General features: G+C 43.4%; 1 protein-coding gene across 1 annotated transcript; it reads right to left on the reverse strand.

The window, feature by feature from the left end:
- Positions 1 to 75: 75 nt before the first annotated feature.
- Positions 76 to 15,912, reverse strand: CRYBG3 (crystallin beta-gamma domain containing 3; the record flags this gene model as incomplete). The annotated part of the gene is made up of 5 exons (XM_015413025.1): positions 76 to 479; positions 2,136 to 2,295; positions 3,567 to 3,725; positions 4,018 to 4,141; positions 15,773 to 15,912. Coding segments are annotated over 5 exons (672 nt in total), but the record flags the coding sequence as incomplete, so codon positions are not given.
- Between the last annotated feature and the right edge of the window lie 359 nt (positions 15,913 to 16,271).

Here is a 16,271-nt window from a genome sequence, read left to right on the forward strand (position 1 = left end):
GGAAGTAAGAAAAGCTTCTCAGCCAGAAGTTTTACAAAGTTATCCTTACTCGGACAAAAAAAAATATGTTACAAGAACACAAAATAAATAAGCAATAAGAGGCTTTAGAGTCACCATGGTAACATCTGCTACTGGTCATTACTCTGTGCTAAATCTGCCACCAGTCCTTTCTAACAACACTACTTATATAGGATTAACTTTCCATAGCCTAGGGTTTTTTTAAAAAAAACACCCAAGAACCTTTGTTGACTCTATGCCAAATATGGTGAAGTCAGGCAGATTCTCTGTGGTCCAGTGTTGTGTGACTTCAAGTAGTTTGTCCAAGAGTTATCTTCATGTCACATTGGTCCATGTTTTAATGTCTTTACAGTCACGACTCATGAGGGCAACTCATAATATCTCAAAGTCCCATCTCTGTGTATATTCACTTATATTGAGCTGGTTTACAATAATGTGATTCCTGTCGTAGTAATATCCTCCTAAAATATGAAAGATTTGAGAGACTGCTGTTTAGTACTCAGTATTTAATGAACTATTTTAGAAGCAGTTTTTTGTTCAATGTAGATGTTTTATATTTTTGAAATGTAACACTTTAAACACTGCCAGTAAATTCCTCAGTGTTCAGCTACCTATATTTTTTTCTGAATTTTGCATGTTTGACCACTGTTTCACCAACTCTTAAGTAACAGTGTACCTAATCCCTCAAAATGCATTTTAGGAATAGGAAGGAAATTTCATGGTTCCCATTGTAGAAGAAGAAGAACAGTTTGTGTTTATACGCCACTTTTTCCCTACCCTATGGACTCTCAAAGCGGCTTACAAACGTCTTCTCTTCCTCTCCCCACAGCAGACACCTTGTGAGGTAGGTGGGGCTGAGAGAGTTCTGAGGGAACAGTGACTGGCCCAAAGTCACCCAGCAAGCTTCCTGTGGAGGAGGAGTGGGGAATCAAATAAGGTTCTCCAGAGTACAGTCCACTGCTCTTAACCACTATACCATGCTGGCTCATGGGTACTGGGGTAAGGGGGGGGGATATAAGGCAGAGGAGAAAAAAGGATGTGCAAAGTACAAAAGGATAATTTACTCTGATGTTTTCCTTTTTAGACAGTGCTTAGGGAATGGGTAGCTGCTGTGCAGCTACAGGTACACCTGGATATCTCAGGACTACATTGTGCAGGACCTTGCTATTAAGCACTAGTAATTGCATCCCTTAAAACCGAGATCAGATATGCATATACCAAAAATCTCTGGAACCCCAATACTGACAGAAGCAATTCCCTGATTCAAGTTTATTTGCAAGCCACATCCTTGGCAGTTTCCACCCTCAAGCTGAACATGTTATGAATACTACTGCAAAATAAATTCAGACTATTAGAGCCACTTTTCCATATCAGATACAAACATGGCACTTTTCCAAAAGGAAAGGTTGCACAAAGGAATTATTAGAGAATGGTTACAGTTACGTGCACAGGAAACTTCCATTCAATTTCATAATGGACTGGTTCATATGTAGCACCTAACTGTGATTCAGTGCTACACCAACAAGCTTGGCTTGATCCTGGTTGTAGTTCACTTCTGACTTGTGGGCCACCTCCACCTTGTAATTTTTGTCACTTGTTTATCCCTATTGCTTCAGCCCCCCCCATGTGTTTTGCTGTCTCTAGTAGTCCCAGAGGGAGCAAAACACATATGGAAAAGGGGGGGGGGGCGCAAAGCAATAGGGACAAACAAATGACAAAAATGACAGTGTGTAAGTGGGACAACCGACTGTTCACTGAGAAACAGAGATGGAAGAAGCTGCAGTGCAAAAGGATAAATGAGGAGGGAGTGCCCAAGCTCAAGATTGTTTTGTGTAGCATTAAACCACTACATGCAGCAACTGAAGCAAGTAATTGCAAGTAAAGCAATAAGCAAAAAGTAAAGCAAAAAGACTGTCAACTGAAGCAAGTAATTGCAAGTAAAGCAAAAAGACTAACTGTCTATGTGATTGGTAAGTCACGAGCTTGTATTCTGGTGCCTAATCTAGAAGCAGACTTGCCTCACACAGGTGTGCATATTTATTGCAGGTTAATCTAAACTATAAGTAATTTAAGCAACTCATTTAAGAGCAATAATAGGTGTAGGCTTTGATTAGTACCTTTGATATCAAGAACAAGCTGTTCACTGAGGTATGAGCTGATAGTCCCATCCTGGTTCAATGTCCATTTTTGTCTTGCCTTTCCATGCTCCACCCATAGTGCTACTTTAGCTCCTGGTGCATCTTTGCCTCCAATGACATCAAGGCAAGCATCATTAACCTAGAAGAATATTGGAAAAATAGAATTCGTTCATTGCCATGATAGACTCCGGCATTTATTTTTATCTTGGTGGAGATGTCTACAGAAAGTGTGCTGTAGCCACTAACTGATTATTCTCATCATCACCACAACTGATCGATGAGAAGAACAAGTTTCTACTTTTATTACTGCTTCGTTATTTTACTTGGCTAGTTAAAGTACACACAGACATTTCTGTGATACAGGCCAGCAGTGCCCTGTAGGTAGACACAGACCTATTTATCACCACTGCTTTATGCAGATGTGGCCTTAGCACAAAGCAATGCCGAGGTTCTAATCTCTCCAGTATGCTCCAGGCCGCAGCAAAGGAACATTAATTTTATTATTCATATCAGATATGAAAATTACTGTGTTTGGCACTGTCTAGAAAAGGCTAAAAATCCACCTTCTTTGTGCGAAAGGGTTCACACTGATTCTAGGTAGGTGCTAGTGGAAAAGTGCCTTCCCAATAATTCAGCTTCTGGATATCTCATGAATACAGGTAAGCTGAAGGCATTTTTTGCTCTATAAAAGTTAATTGCTTTTTGTGCTGTTTACATATCTTCTCTTACCATCAAACTGGAGGATGCCTTAGAGAAAGACTACAATGACCTTTCAAGAGATTACAGAGTACTTGCTAATGACTTTGCTTTGTTTATTACTAATGCATGATAAAGACTGCCAGAGAAATATGGATACAAATGAGAACATCAGAGAACATCACAACAATTCTAAAGAATACAGGTTTTTCTCCCAAGGAGACAAATTGTAATGTTAATACATCAGAAACTGGAAAAGATAACACAAGTAAAAAGAATCTGTACTCCCCTGAAGGCTGTTACAAGAGCCAACGAATGTCGCATAAGTGGAGTGATCTTTACCTCGTTTTAAAATCATGCCCTAGTTTCTGCCCCAAGACATTTGTAATCTAAAAGCCTTATTTATACAATTGAGAACATTTACATCGTGAATGCAGTGGAAAAACAGGCCTGTAACTTGGGAGTGGTGGTAGAAACAGCTGGTTGGATGACTGCAGAGGGAAAAGAACAAATAGTTCCTTCCGAGTCCAGAGCTAAACTGAGATTTAAGCCTAGCACACACAGGTTCATGTAGGACATGTACACAAGAGGAGGGATGCAGGAAAAACTAAAGGGGCAGTTCTTCATGGGTGCCCTTTCTACACTTGAGAGTAGAAACAATATAACAAAGCAGAGAGAATTAAAACACTGCAATTTCAATAACTCGCAAAACACCTTGGATTTGATGAGTCCACATCTGTAGCGCCAGATCTGTGTATCCTTGCCATTTAGTGGGGAAAGACATACTGATGAAGCTCTTGCGTCTGTTAGATTCCCAGCAACGGTCAAATACTTATCTTGGGATCTGTTCTTTATTCTAAGGTATACGGCTGGCTGAAATAGAGAAGAATAACTATCATCTTGTTCTTGTGTAGAAACTCAAATCCCTGATCTTTTTTCTGTAGCACCCAAGACAAGCGGCATGTGTCTCACCATTACCTGGGGCGTAAAAAATGTCAGAATATTTGCACAAGTGTTAGAACGTGTATGTGTATGTAGACTCATGAAATAGGCCTACAAATTTCTTCAACCAAAACACCCCAGATATTTAGGATCAAGACTTTCTTTAAAAAGCCTATCCCTCTAAAAGAAAAAGACCAATTTAAAAAATCCTTTTCTGTAATACCTGCTTCAGAGGACGAAGGGAGCCAATGGCTTTCCAAGCACTAAAGTGGGTCCAGTTTAAAATCTTGCCAGGTTCAAGAAGAAATTGCTTTCCCAAGAAGTTGCTTCCTTCATATGCAATCCACCTAGTTTAAAGCAGAAAACAAACTTAGTATCTCAGCAGTTAACAGCCATATGAAATAGGTGTTAACACTTTTTCACACTTGAAAGATACCCTTGCTTCTCATGACAAACTTACTTTACATGCCAAGGATGTGAGTGATTGCTGCTTTAGAATGAAGCTTTAATATAATTATAAAACTGGAGTTCCGGGAAGGGACTAAAATTTCAAGATTTATAACCTTCCTTGCAATTTTAAAAATAAGTACTCAAGGCAGTTTACAATAATATCCATACACAATAGTTAAAAATAGATAATTGCACCCCTTAAAAATTACAGGTATTGGGATGGCGCTTCTCTAACAACAAAAAAGATTTGTTAGCTGCCACTGGGAGGCCTCTAAAGCTGGAACCATCCACACTACAGAGGGGACCAAATTCCAGTCATTTAGTCCTACATTTATGCAGAACTCCATGTACCCCAAACATTTCTACCAGAGGAGCCTATTTGCGGAAACACAACAGCCCATGCCAATCCCAATTATAATGAAATTACAGACCAAGGGTCGTCATGTTCACACAGGACATAAGAACATCTCCCCGTTCAGACAGGGCGCTGGGCAGCCATTTGACCTTTTCCTACCCTGAATGTTCAGAAGTCTTGGTAACAGACTTCCTACCTGGCAGCTGAGATTCACTCAAAAGCCTACATCTCTGTACCTCATTTTCTGATATAAGATGGGTAGCTTTGCCTCTAGATTCCCTCCCCCCACTCCCATGCTACTTTCTTGCTGCTGAGTCTGTAGAGTTTAGGTGTCAGGTGAAGCCATCTTTATTCTTCAAGGTATTTGCTTTGTTAAAGTTATGTATGTTCCTCGATTATCTGCTGCAGTGCTCTGAGTTGTTTTCTGTTCCCCAATGGCTTACTGTTAGTATTTATTTTTCTGCTTGCATTGTTGGGGTAATGGCTTATCTTTCTTTCACCACAAATATTACACTTGGAATCCCTATCTGATGAAAGCTTGAGCTTTTTGTATCACAGGTTCTCATGGTTTTCTTCTAATCTTATCCTAAAATGTACTTCCTGTTTTGCCAGTTTGACAGACTCTAATTTATTCATCATTTTTTGCTTGTTCTATCCTGCTTGTAACATGATAGTTAGCAGCTGTATTAATCTTCACTTCTCTCATTTCGCGAGGCAGTACTGCAAGACTAGTACATCAATACAGAGGTAATTTGGTGGTAGACAAGAAATTTGGTGGGTGAGGAGGAGAAAAAGAGGGAATGGTGTTGGGGAGGGGATACTGGGGAAATCAAAGCCCCCTCCCACAAGTCCATCTGAGTTCCCCACTTGTTTCACATATGTGCAGACTCCAAGAGAGTGTATGTTATTTATGATTTAGTAAAGCATTTATATTGCACTTTTCCTTGTGGCTCAGGCAGTTTACAATAACAGCTAAAAACATTTTCTGTTTAAAAGCAAAACTAAAATAACACTCCCCAAATGTCTCCTTCCTCTCCACCTTAAAAGGGTTCATGAACACCCCCATGTTCTTAACCTGACCTGAAAAAGCCAACGTAATTCCATCTAGGACAAGTGGATTCAGTCCCTCTAGAATTCAGCCTTTCCAACCCACATTATCTCTGTCTTGTCTGGATTCAGCTTCAGTTTGTTCTGCCTTAGCCACCTGACCATAGTCTCAAAGCACTGGCTCAGAACCAAGATGGACACATCTAGAGACTTGGATAATGAAATACAGAGCTGGGTATCATCTGCAGATTGATGGTACCCAAGCCCCAGACAATCACATGTGTATATTAAAGAGCATGGGTGAAAGACTAGAACCCTGTGATATACAACAAGATAAATTCCACCCAGTTGATTCTGCACCTGCAGTGGAGTCTGTGTGCCCAGGCAGATGGAAAAGAGTGAAACCAGTGAAGGGCTATGCCCTTAATACCAACTCCATATTCAAACCTGGTGAATCAGATGCAGCTGATAGAAGGGACTCCTGGACACCAGGCCAACCTGTTTTTCAAGCAGCATGGCAGGGTCCAACTAAAATAACACTCCCCAAATGTCTCCTTCCTCTCCACCTTAAAAGGGTTCATGAACACCCCCATGTTCTTAACCTGACCTGAAAAAGCCAACGTAATTAACTAAAATAACACTCCCCAAATGTCTCCCTCCTCTCCACCTTAAAAGATGCTTGCCAATTCAGGCTCCCTCGAAACCCCTGGCAGGCAGGTAGGCCTTGCAGTCCAAGGAGGCGCCCTCGCCTCTTCAGGGACCCCATTCCACAGAGCCGGAGACACGATGGAAAAGGTGGATGCCAGGCTGGCCACCCTGATGACCACGATTGGTGTACAGGAACATGATAGTTAGCAGCTGTATTAATCTTCACTTCTCTCATTTCGCGAGGCAGTACTGCAAGACTAGTACATCAATACAGAGGTAATTTGGTGGTAGACAAGAAATTTGGTGGGTGAGGAGGAGAAAAAGAGGGAATGGTGTTGGGGAGGGGATACTGGGGAAATCAAAGCCCCCTCCCACAAGTCCATCTGAGTTCCCCACTTGTTTCACATATGTGCAGACTCCAAGAGAGTGTATGTTATTTATGATTTAGTAAAGCATTTATATTGCACTTTTCCTTGTGGCTCAGGCAGTTTACAATAACAGCTAAAAACATTTTCTGTTTAAAAGCAAAACTAAAATAACACTCCCCAAATGTCTCCTTCCTCTCCACCTTAAAAGGGTTCATGAACACCCCCATGTTCTTAACCTGACCTGAAAAAGCCAACGTAATTCCATCTAGGACAAGTGGATTCAGTCCCTCTAGAATTCAGCCTTTCCAACCCACATTATCTCTGTCTTGTCTGGATTCAGCTTCAGTTTGTTCTGCCTTAGCCACCTGACCATAGTCTCAAAGCACTGGCTCAGAACCAAGATGGACACATCTAGAGACTTGGATAATGAAATACAGAGCTGGGTATCATCTGCAGATTGATGGTACCCAAGCCCCAGACAATCACATGTGTATATTAAAGAGCATGGGTGAAAGACTAGAACCCTGTGATATACAACAAGATAAATTCCACCCAGTTGATTCTGCACCTGCAGTGGAGTCTGTGTGCCCAGGCAGATGGAAAAGAGTGAAACCAGTGAAGGGCTATGCCCTTAATACCAACTCCATATTCAAACTGGTGGATAAGAATGGACTGGTCAACTGTGTCAAAGGCTGCTTAGAGGTCTAGCAGTATCAACAGGGAATACTGACCCCACAGGGGGCAGTTTTAATCAAAGATAATGCACCAGTGCAACTAAAGCTGACTTGGTACCAGACTCAGGCCTGAAACTAGACCGACATGGGTCAAAGGCCAATGTGTCATCCAGGAAGCCCTGGAATTGCTCTACCACCTCTATAAACTTAACTAGAAAAGGTACATTGGAGACTGGCCTGTAATTGGCCACCTCAAACCCAATCAATGAAGGTTTTTTGAGCAGAGGTGCAATAACTTTCCTTCAAAGGCTTAGGGAGAGCCCTCTCAGTCAAGGAGGAACTGATGCTTTTCATAACGGCTCCAAAACCTTTTCCCAGCAAGGGCATGGATCCAAAGTAGACGTGGCCCTCACGTTCTCAAGGACGCTGCCAGCATCCATAGGCAGGATCAATATGAAACTAACCACAAGAAAAGGACGAGCAGGTGCTTTTGACACCTCAGGTATTAGATATGCACTCAATCTGGCTACCAAGTCAGAATGGTTGAAAGAGATTTTGTCTGCAAAAAACCTTGCAAAAACATCACATGGGCCAGAATCTCGTCACTAACAAGGATGGACAGGTGTTATCAAGCCACAAACCACTTTAAACAACTGAGCTGGCCAAGATTTTGCTGACACAATGGTAGCAGAGAAGAAATTCTTCTTCACTACTATCATCACTACCTTATAGGCCTGTAACAGGCTCTATGACAAGCTCTGTATGATTCACCCCAAGTCTTCCACCAGCATCACTCTAGTTTTGTTCCAGTCCACTTCATATCACCCAGAAGTTAGTTTATATATTAGATACAGTGATCTCTCTAGGCAAATAATTTTTAAAATAACTGTTAGCCAAAAGTTAACCTACAAGAATCAGAAGAGAGGCCTACAGAAATATGAAGAGATTCCCTAGTACTGAAGCAGCATACTTGAACCGGTTTAAGAGCCATCCCCTAAGAGACTGAACTCTCCCTCTGGGTAAGAGGGAGACCATCGAGAAGGGAAATTAATGGTAAGTGAAACAAACCTTCCATTCTCTGGTAGTTCAGGGTGGAGCAGTCTGAATTTGTGGGTCATTTAAAAGCAGAATGCCCCTGGGAGGGTAAAACTTTGGATCGTTAGCCTGAAAAGGTATGCTTAAGGACCCTTCTCCCAAAGGCAGCATCAGCCGAGGCTGCCTTGTCAATATGGTAGTTTTTGGTGAAGGAATGGACTGACCTCCCAGTGGCTGCCCGACAGACCACCTCTAAGGTGAAAGACCTGTAGGCTGCCGGGGTCACTGCCCCTCTGAGCAAATGAGCTGTTACACCTGAAGGGGGGATCCAGACCCCTCTGCCAGAAGAAGACAACCTGTGACCCAACTAATAATGTTGGGGGTTGAAACCCTATGTTCCAAGGAGTCTTTATTGAAGGACACAAACGTGTTTTCTGATTTGTGAAACCCCTTGGTTCTGTCTAGATAGAAGCTCAGTTCTCTCTTTTTGGTGTAGTGGTTAAGTGCGCGGACTCTAATCTGGGAGAACCGGGTTTGATTCCCCACTCCTCCACTTGCACCTGGCTGGATGACCTTGGGCAAGCCGTAGTTCTGACAAGAGCTGTTCTTGAAAAAGAGCAGTTTCTGTCAAGAGCTCTCTCAGCCCCCCCTACCTCACAGGGTGTCTGTTGTGGGGAGAGGAAGGGAAAGGAGTTTGTAAGCCACTCTGAGACGCCTTTGGGTAGTGAAGGGCGGGGTATAAATCCAATCTCTTCTTCTTCTTCTAAACAGTGCCATTCCTGAGGATGTTTAGGTGCCATTCCCTTTCCTGAGGATGTTTAGGATTAGGGCAGAATGAAGGAAAGATCAGTTTCTCCAACTGTCATTGTGAAAAATGTACAACTCCATGGAAAGGGCCCGAAGCTCTGAGATCCTATTTGCAGAGGTGATACCCACCAGGAAGATGGTCTTGAAAGTGAGCTCCCTGAGTTGACACGTAGCCATAGGCCCAAATGGAGCCTGAAAGAGGGCTTTAAGCACTATATTAAGGTTCCAGGAGGGGAACCAGTGAGCCTGAGATGGATTCAGCAGAGTTGCTCCCCTACGAAACCCTGCCCCTTCTTGGTGGCCAACTGTCTCTTCAGAGTGCTGGTGCTCAAACCCTTACCCAAAGCCACGTGAATGAAGGAAAGAAGATCAGCTACTTAGCTAAGCATAGGTCTTACTCTTCCTTTGAGCACCAGGGCTGAAAAACCTGCCAAGAATTGTATATACCCGGTTGGCTGAACCCTTTCTAGAGGCTGTTTAGGGTGTCTGTAAGCTTATCTGAATAACCTATTTATTTGAATTGTAATTGCTCAACCTCCAGGCTGTCAGGCTGAGGATGGAGGACAAGCCCTTGACACAGAAGGTCCTTCCTGATTGAGAGGCACCACAGTTCCTTGGAGGATAGTCACAGGAGGTCTTTGAACCATGTCCTTCATGGCCAGAATGGGGCTACCAGAACTTAGAGCTCTTAGAGCTATGATCCTCTGAATCAATCTTTGAATTAGCTGAGTGGGTGGGAAGGCATAAAGCCGCTGGTCTGGCCATGCACAGCTTATAGTGTCTATTCCTATGGCCTGAGGACAACTCGTTTTTGAGATGAGCCTTAGTACCTGATCGACGTGTTTTGAGACAAAGAGGTCTACCTTTACTTTGCCAAATCTGAGACAGATCTGGAAGGTTTCCCTGTTCAGCGTCCATTCTGACTGATCCAGGGATCTCCTGCTGAGCTAGTCCGCCAAGGTGTTGGATGTCCCTGCCACGTGGACATCGTTCAGAGACCACAGATGGGTCTCCACCCATTGTAAAATCTGTGTTGCCTCTGCATGCAGGGAGCTGAATTTCATGCCCCCCGTCTGGTAGATATAAGATTTGGCAGTTGTATTGTCCATGTGGACAAAGACATCCTTCCTGACTAGGAGATCCTGAAAGTCTAAGAGAACCCACCTGATTGTTCTGAGGTCCAGAATTTTTTAATGTAATCTTTATTAAAATTAAGTATAATTACATTATAACATTTACAAAGGGAAGTTATTGAACAGAAACATTAACAAGTAGTGAGAGTTTGTACTGTATAAAGTACAGATAAATATTTTGTTGCCTATGACTTATTCAAACATCAGGTGGATTCTCTTAAAGTGGAACTATGAGTGATATGGTCGTGCTATAGTAACATTATTTGCAAATATGAAACAAATGGAAATCATTCGTCCACAAAATGAGATTGGTAGGTACTATGTTCTGACTGTGTAAGGTTATCTGTTAATTTCCTCATCACAAAATAGTCAACAATCTTGTTGTACCATGAATTTAGGGTAGGTTTTGATTTGTCTTTCCCTTTACTGGCTATAACCATTCTGGCAGCTACTAATATGGTCAATATCATTTTTTTGTTGATTTATTTAAAGAGGCAACAGTCCCATAATTTAGCAGTAGTACTTCAGGTTTAAAGAGCAACTGAGTACCTGTAATTTCTTTTAAAATTTGGGTTACAATCTTTCTCTAAAATTCGGTAATAACTTTGCAGCTCCACTAACAGTGGATGTAATTTCCCACTCACTCACAGTTCTTCCAACATAACAAATGAGTGGCTTTATTAATATGAGATACCTGCAAAGGTGTGAGCTTGAGTTGCAGAAAAATTATGCTCTGATTGGCTTCTTCACAAGATCAGGTTCTTTTTGCCACATTCCCGTGGGAGTGAGATCCCCACCCCCTCAGGCTGGCATCCAAAGTCATCAGCAACCTGTTTAGTTCTCTGTGTGTGGTCCCTTCCAGAAGTTTGGACAGAAACAGTCACCATTGGAGCTCCTGGAGCAGACCTTTTGGAAGCTTGATAACCCCTGTATAAATCAATGGTGCGACCTCATTTGGAATACTGTGTACAGTTCTGGTCACCACACCTCAAAAAGGATATTGTAGCATTGGAAAAAGTGCAGAAAAGGGCAATGATAAAAGGGTTGGAACACTTTCCCTATGAAGAAAGATTAAAGCGCTTGGGGCTCTTTAGCTTGGAGAAACAACAGCTGAAGGGTGACATGATCGAGGTTTATAAGATTATGCATGGGATAGAGCAGGTAGAAAAAAGTACTTTTCTCCCTTTTCTCTCAATACAAGAACTCATGGGCACTCAATGAAATTGCTGAGCAGTTGGGTTAGAACAGATAAAATGAAGTACTTCTTAACCCAAACAGTGATTAACACATGGGATTCACTGCCATGGGAGGTGGTGGCGGCAGCTACAAGCATGCATGACTTCAAGAGGGAATTAGATAAGCATATAGAGCAGAGATCCATCAGTGGCTATCAGCCACAAGGTATAGATAGGAACTCTGAGGTAAGTGATGCACTGTATTCTTGATGTTTTTTGGGGGGTCAACAGTGGGAGAGCTTCTAGTGTCCTGGCCCCACTGGTGGACCTCCTGATGGCACCTGGTAATTTTGGCCACTGTGTGACAGAGTGCTGGACTGGATGGGCCATTGGCCTGATCCAACATTGGCTTCTCTTATGTTCTTGAGCTGTCTGTAGGGTATTATATCCTGGAATGGAAGGAGAAGCTTCTGGAGAGGGCAAGTATGAAACCTCATCCATGGAACCACATCCTAACAAGACACCAACATCCCCAAAGCCTTGCCAGGACCATGACCTCCATGTAGAACTGCTAAGTAATCTTCCTTAATAAAGAAAGGATCTTCCATCTTTCCTGGAACAGGAACACCCGGTCCTGAACTGTGTCTATGATGACCTCCAGTTGGAGAACTGGGCTGGGGACAAATAGCTCTTCTCCCTGTTGATAATGAAGCTGTGGTCTGGCAGTCAGGGGACAGCCCTTTCCCCATCTTCCATTTCTTGTTGGTATGAAGGGGACCTGATGAGAGTGTTGTTCAGGTATGGGAAAATGGAGATGCCCTGGGTTCTAAGGTGTGCAGTTAGCAAGACTAGCACCTTGGTGAATATTCCCAGGGCTGTCTTGAGACCGAAGGGAAGGGCCCGGTATTGAAAGTGATCCCCACTGTAGGTGCAATGAGCTTCCCTGATCAGAATATGAAAATAAGCCTCTGTCAAATCAGTGCCAGGAAGTCTTCCCTTTGCATTGAGGAAACTGTGAACTTGAGAGTTTCCATTTGAAACTTTCTTTTCTTGATCCTGAGGTTCAACCACTTTAAGTCCAGAATGGCTCTCATATCCCCATTCTTTGGAACTATGAAGAAAATTGAATAGACTCCAGATGTCTTTTGGTCAGGACCACCTCTATTGCTCCAGTGTCCAATAGATGTTGAACAGCCTGGAGAAGGAGGAGATGTTTCTTCCGGCAATGGTTCCTTGGGACTTGAATAAACCTGATGGGAGGAAGGTTACGCAGTTCCAGGGAGTAATCATTTGAGACTGTGCCCAATACCCACCAGTCACCTACAGATGACTTCCAAAGATTTGCAAAAAACTGAAGCTATCCTCCGATGATTGGTGGGACTGACTGGCTGTAGCTGTCACACGGAGGAACTCTTTTTGGCTCCTTGCATGACCTGGCTGGCTGATCTGTGGAAAGAGGAGTTGGAAGCTCCAGACTGATTGGACTGCCATCGTCCCTTAGTAGATTTGAGAGGTCGATAACTGGAATTGTGCTTGCATTCAACAAAAGGAATGGAAGTGTTCCTTGGGCATGCCTTCCTTCTTGCACAAGGGTAGAGTCTTTTTCTTATATTTATCCTCTACCTGATACCTATCTATCCTATCCCTGAAGGAGTGAATGCCTCTGAAAGGAACGCTGGCTACTTGAGCTTGAGAGGAAGGGTCTACTTCTCAGTTGTGGAGCCAGGTGTTGCATCTAGCTGTGACATAGGATGCCATGGCCCTGACTGGCAATTGGATTGCATCCAGTGATGCACCTACAGAGAAGGCTGCTGCTAGGGTGATCTTCGTTAGCTTATCTTTAAGCCTTTTGGGGATATCATTACCTGCTGCTGAGAGATCTGACGCCCAGGAACAGATGGCCCTGGAAAAAAGGGAGCTTGCAGTGGAGGCCCTCAGGGTGGCTGAAGAAGCCTCAAAATTCTTGCATAAGGACTGACCTATCCTTCTGTTGCAAGGGCCCCTAAGAAAGCCATCCGACTCTGCTAGAATGACTGAGTTCAAACACAAGCTGGCGACTGGAGCATCCACTACTGGAAGTTTAAAGTGCTCTGCTGCCACAAGACACCAAGAAGTAAAAGTATGAGATGATGGGATGATTGGTCTTGGTCCTTCCCCCTCAGTGTTAACTACCTCCTGATAACATCCAAATCGCAAGATGTCATGGTCCCATTGTACACTGCATTGGTCACGTCGCACCCGGAGTATTGTGTGCAGTTCTGGAGGCCTTTCTCACTTTTTTTAACTGGGGGGGGGGACCAGACTGTTGCCCTCCTAATGTTCCCAGAGCCAGCCAGCTGACCCACCTTAGCAGTGGCTTTTGGAAACCAATGGAAGGTCAGGACTGGTGTTGAGTCACTGCATCTAGGAGTTGGCTTGTTGAGGTGCCAGTAGGCTACAGAGGGAAGCTGTGGAAGCTCCTGCTGTAGCAGCCACCAATACTTTATGGGATGATGAAGCAACTGGGGAGGTTCCTGGCCTGAAGGCTGGAGTCCCCATGGCTTGCCTTTCCTTCCCGGAAAGGGGGGGGGGTCTTGCCAAGGTGATCCTCCCACGAATCCCCCTGAAGGTACTGTTGCTTTTCCTTGTGCCTCCTCTACTCCCCAGGATGGACCAAAGGTGATGGTGAGGTCTCCCCAAGGGAGATTCCTCACCCAGTCGATGGCAGCAGTCTCCCTAGGGTCCGTCTGAAAAACCACCGTCCCAAAGATTGGGGGGACACACACACACACAAGAAAAAGAATAACACAAATACAAAAGGGGGAAAATGGATTTGCGGCACACATACGAGAGCGCAGTCAGCAACCACCTAATTGCCCTTCAGGCAGGGCCAAGACTAAGGCTCGGAAGAGAAGCCCCTCCCCTCAGGAATTGTAAAAATCAGTGGCCCTGCCTGTCCTCTAAGGAGGAGCTTCTTCCCACAAGTTAAAACTGCCCCAACCCCAGACTACCGGAGAAATGACTTTTTGAAATCAAAACTATATTCATATATATTTTCCATACTCTGCCTTGTATGAAATTACAAAGGGCGAGAGTGACTGCTAACCTGGGTTTTCAGATGACCGTATTTTTGGAAATGGTTTTAATGAGGCATTTACAGCTTACTTTTGCCCATATTTTTGCTAGCAATTAAAGACTACGGCATCATTATCTTAAGCACTTAGTACATTGCCACTTTATTATAAAGATTTATTTGAAGTGCCCTGACCTGTACAGCCCAGACAAGCCTGATCCCGTCAGATCTCGGAAGCTAAGCAGGCTGACCAAGGCAAGTACTTGGAAGGGAGACCTCCAAAGAATACCGGGGCGGGGACACAGAGGCAGGCAATATCAAGCCACCTCTCTGAAACATCCTAGCCCCACTAGGGGTTGCCAGAAGTCACCATGACACCCAGGCAGGCAATTGTGTGTGTGCGCTTGCACACACTAAAAAAAGAGATTTATTTAAAGTGACAGGTACTCATCTAAAGTACCCCAGACTTTCTGAAAAAAATGTACTTTTCTTTTGGCACACCTTCCTGGATATGTTCTCAACTATTTCCATGGTAAATGAAATATAATGTGGGAAATATAATGTAGGAAATCCCCCCCCCCCTTTTAAAGCAACCACTGTAGGACAAGGAAAGAAGAGGATAGAGAGCATTTTGTTGGAGAAGTGGGGTTTGGTAAAGTGGGTAAGAAACACCCCCCTTTGCCAGCACTCCTCTACTAAAACACCCCCCCCACCAAACAGAAAATCCTCATCATGGATCACAAGTGTAAAATCCAATTTGACCTTGAAGACATGCTGCAGTTAACTTCTTACCCAGCTCCAAGTACCTCGAAGTAAATACAGAGGTTACCTGGTAAAGCTGGTAAGGGAAACACATACTATGTATGCAAACCATTGGGACGACATCTATGGAAAATGGAAAAGTGTACAGATCGTTACTGGATTGTTGCTTCTTTCCTCAACTCAGCAAGTCTGAATTCCTTAGAAAGAAGGAATACCCAGCAAGTCTAAATCCTTTAGAAATGAGGAATACTGACAGTGTTTGGGAAGCATGCCCTAGAGCTACTAGTTGCAGGCACTAGAATTTTTCACAGTTCATACATAACATCCACTCTCTGATCATTCAGGTTTACTTGGTGAGATTTTATCTTAAGTGAAAAATACGCACCAAAAGTCCACCGCATTCTGTGGATAATACAGGAATTCTGTTCTCAGTGTAGAATTTGTAGAATGAAGTAGAACGCATTATACTTACTGTCCACTTCTCACCCACATGGATTGGGTAAGAAAGTGAAGATCCTTATTCAGAACAGAACTGACAGCTTCTTGCAAATGAAGCTCTCTGCCTTCACAGTTCTCCAAAGCAAAAAGGCTGATGAAGGGCTCAGCAAAAACCTATAAAGAAGAGAAACATTTGGTAACATATGCACTGAGTAACAGAAATCATAACTAAGGAAGTAGTATACTACTCCACCTCACATGTAGGTCTTGCTACACAAACTTCCCAGGGCAGGGCTTTATTTGGCAGCTAAACCACAGTTCCACTATAATGTCTTCCAAGATTAAGGTGACAAGCCAAAATTAGTGGCAACCATGTGCACTGGTTCATGTTAAGGCAATTGTGGCAGCCTCCACCCCAAACTGTGACCTCTGTTGTTTGTACCCCAGATCCTTTGTCCCTCAGATGCCAGAAGTGAGGGAAATGTATCTAGTTAGATATTAAAATGGTCTCTCAACAAAAGTCCTGACCTAGA

Source organism: Gekko japonicus, unplaced genomic scaffold (assembly GCF_001447785.1).
Source record: "Gekko japonicus isolate JY-2015 unplaced genomic scaffold, Gekko_japonicus_V1.1 scaffold2497, whole genome shotgun sequence".
Classification (NCBI taxonomy): Eukaryota; Metazoa; Chordata; class Lepidosauria; order Squamata; family Gekkonidae; genus Gekko; species Gekko japonicus.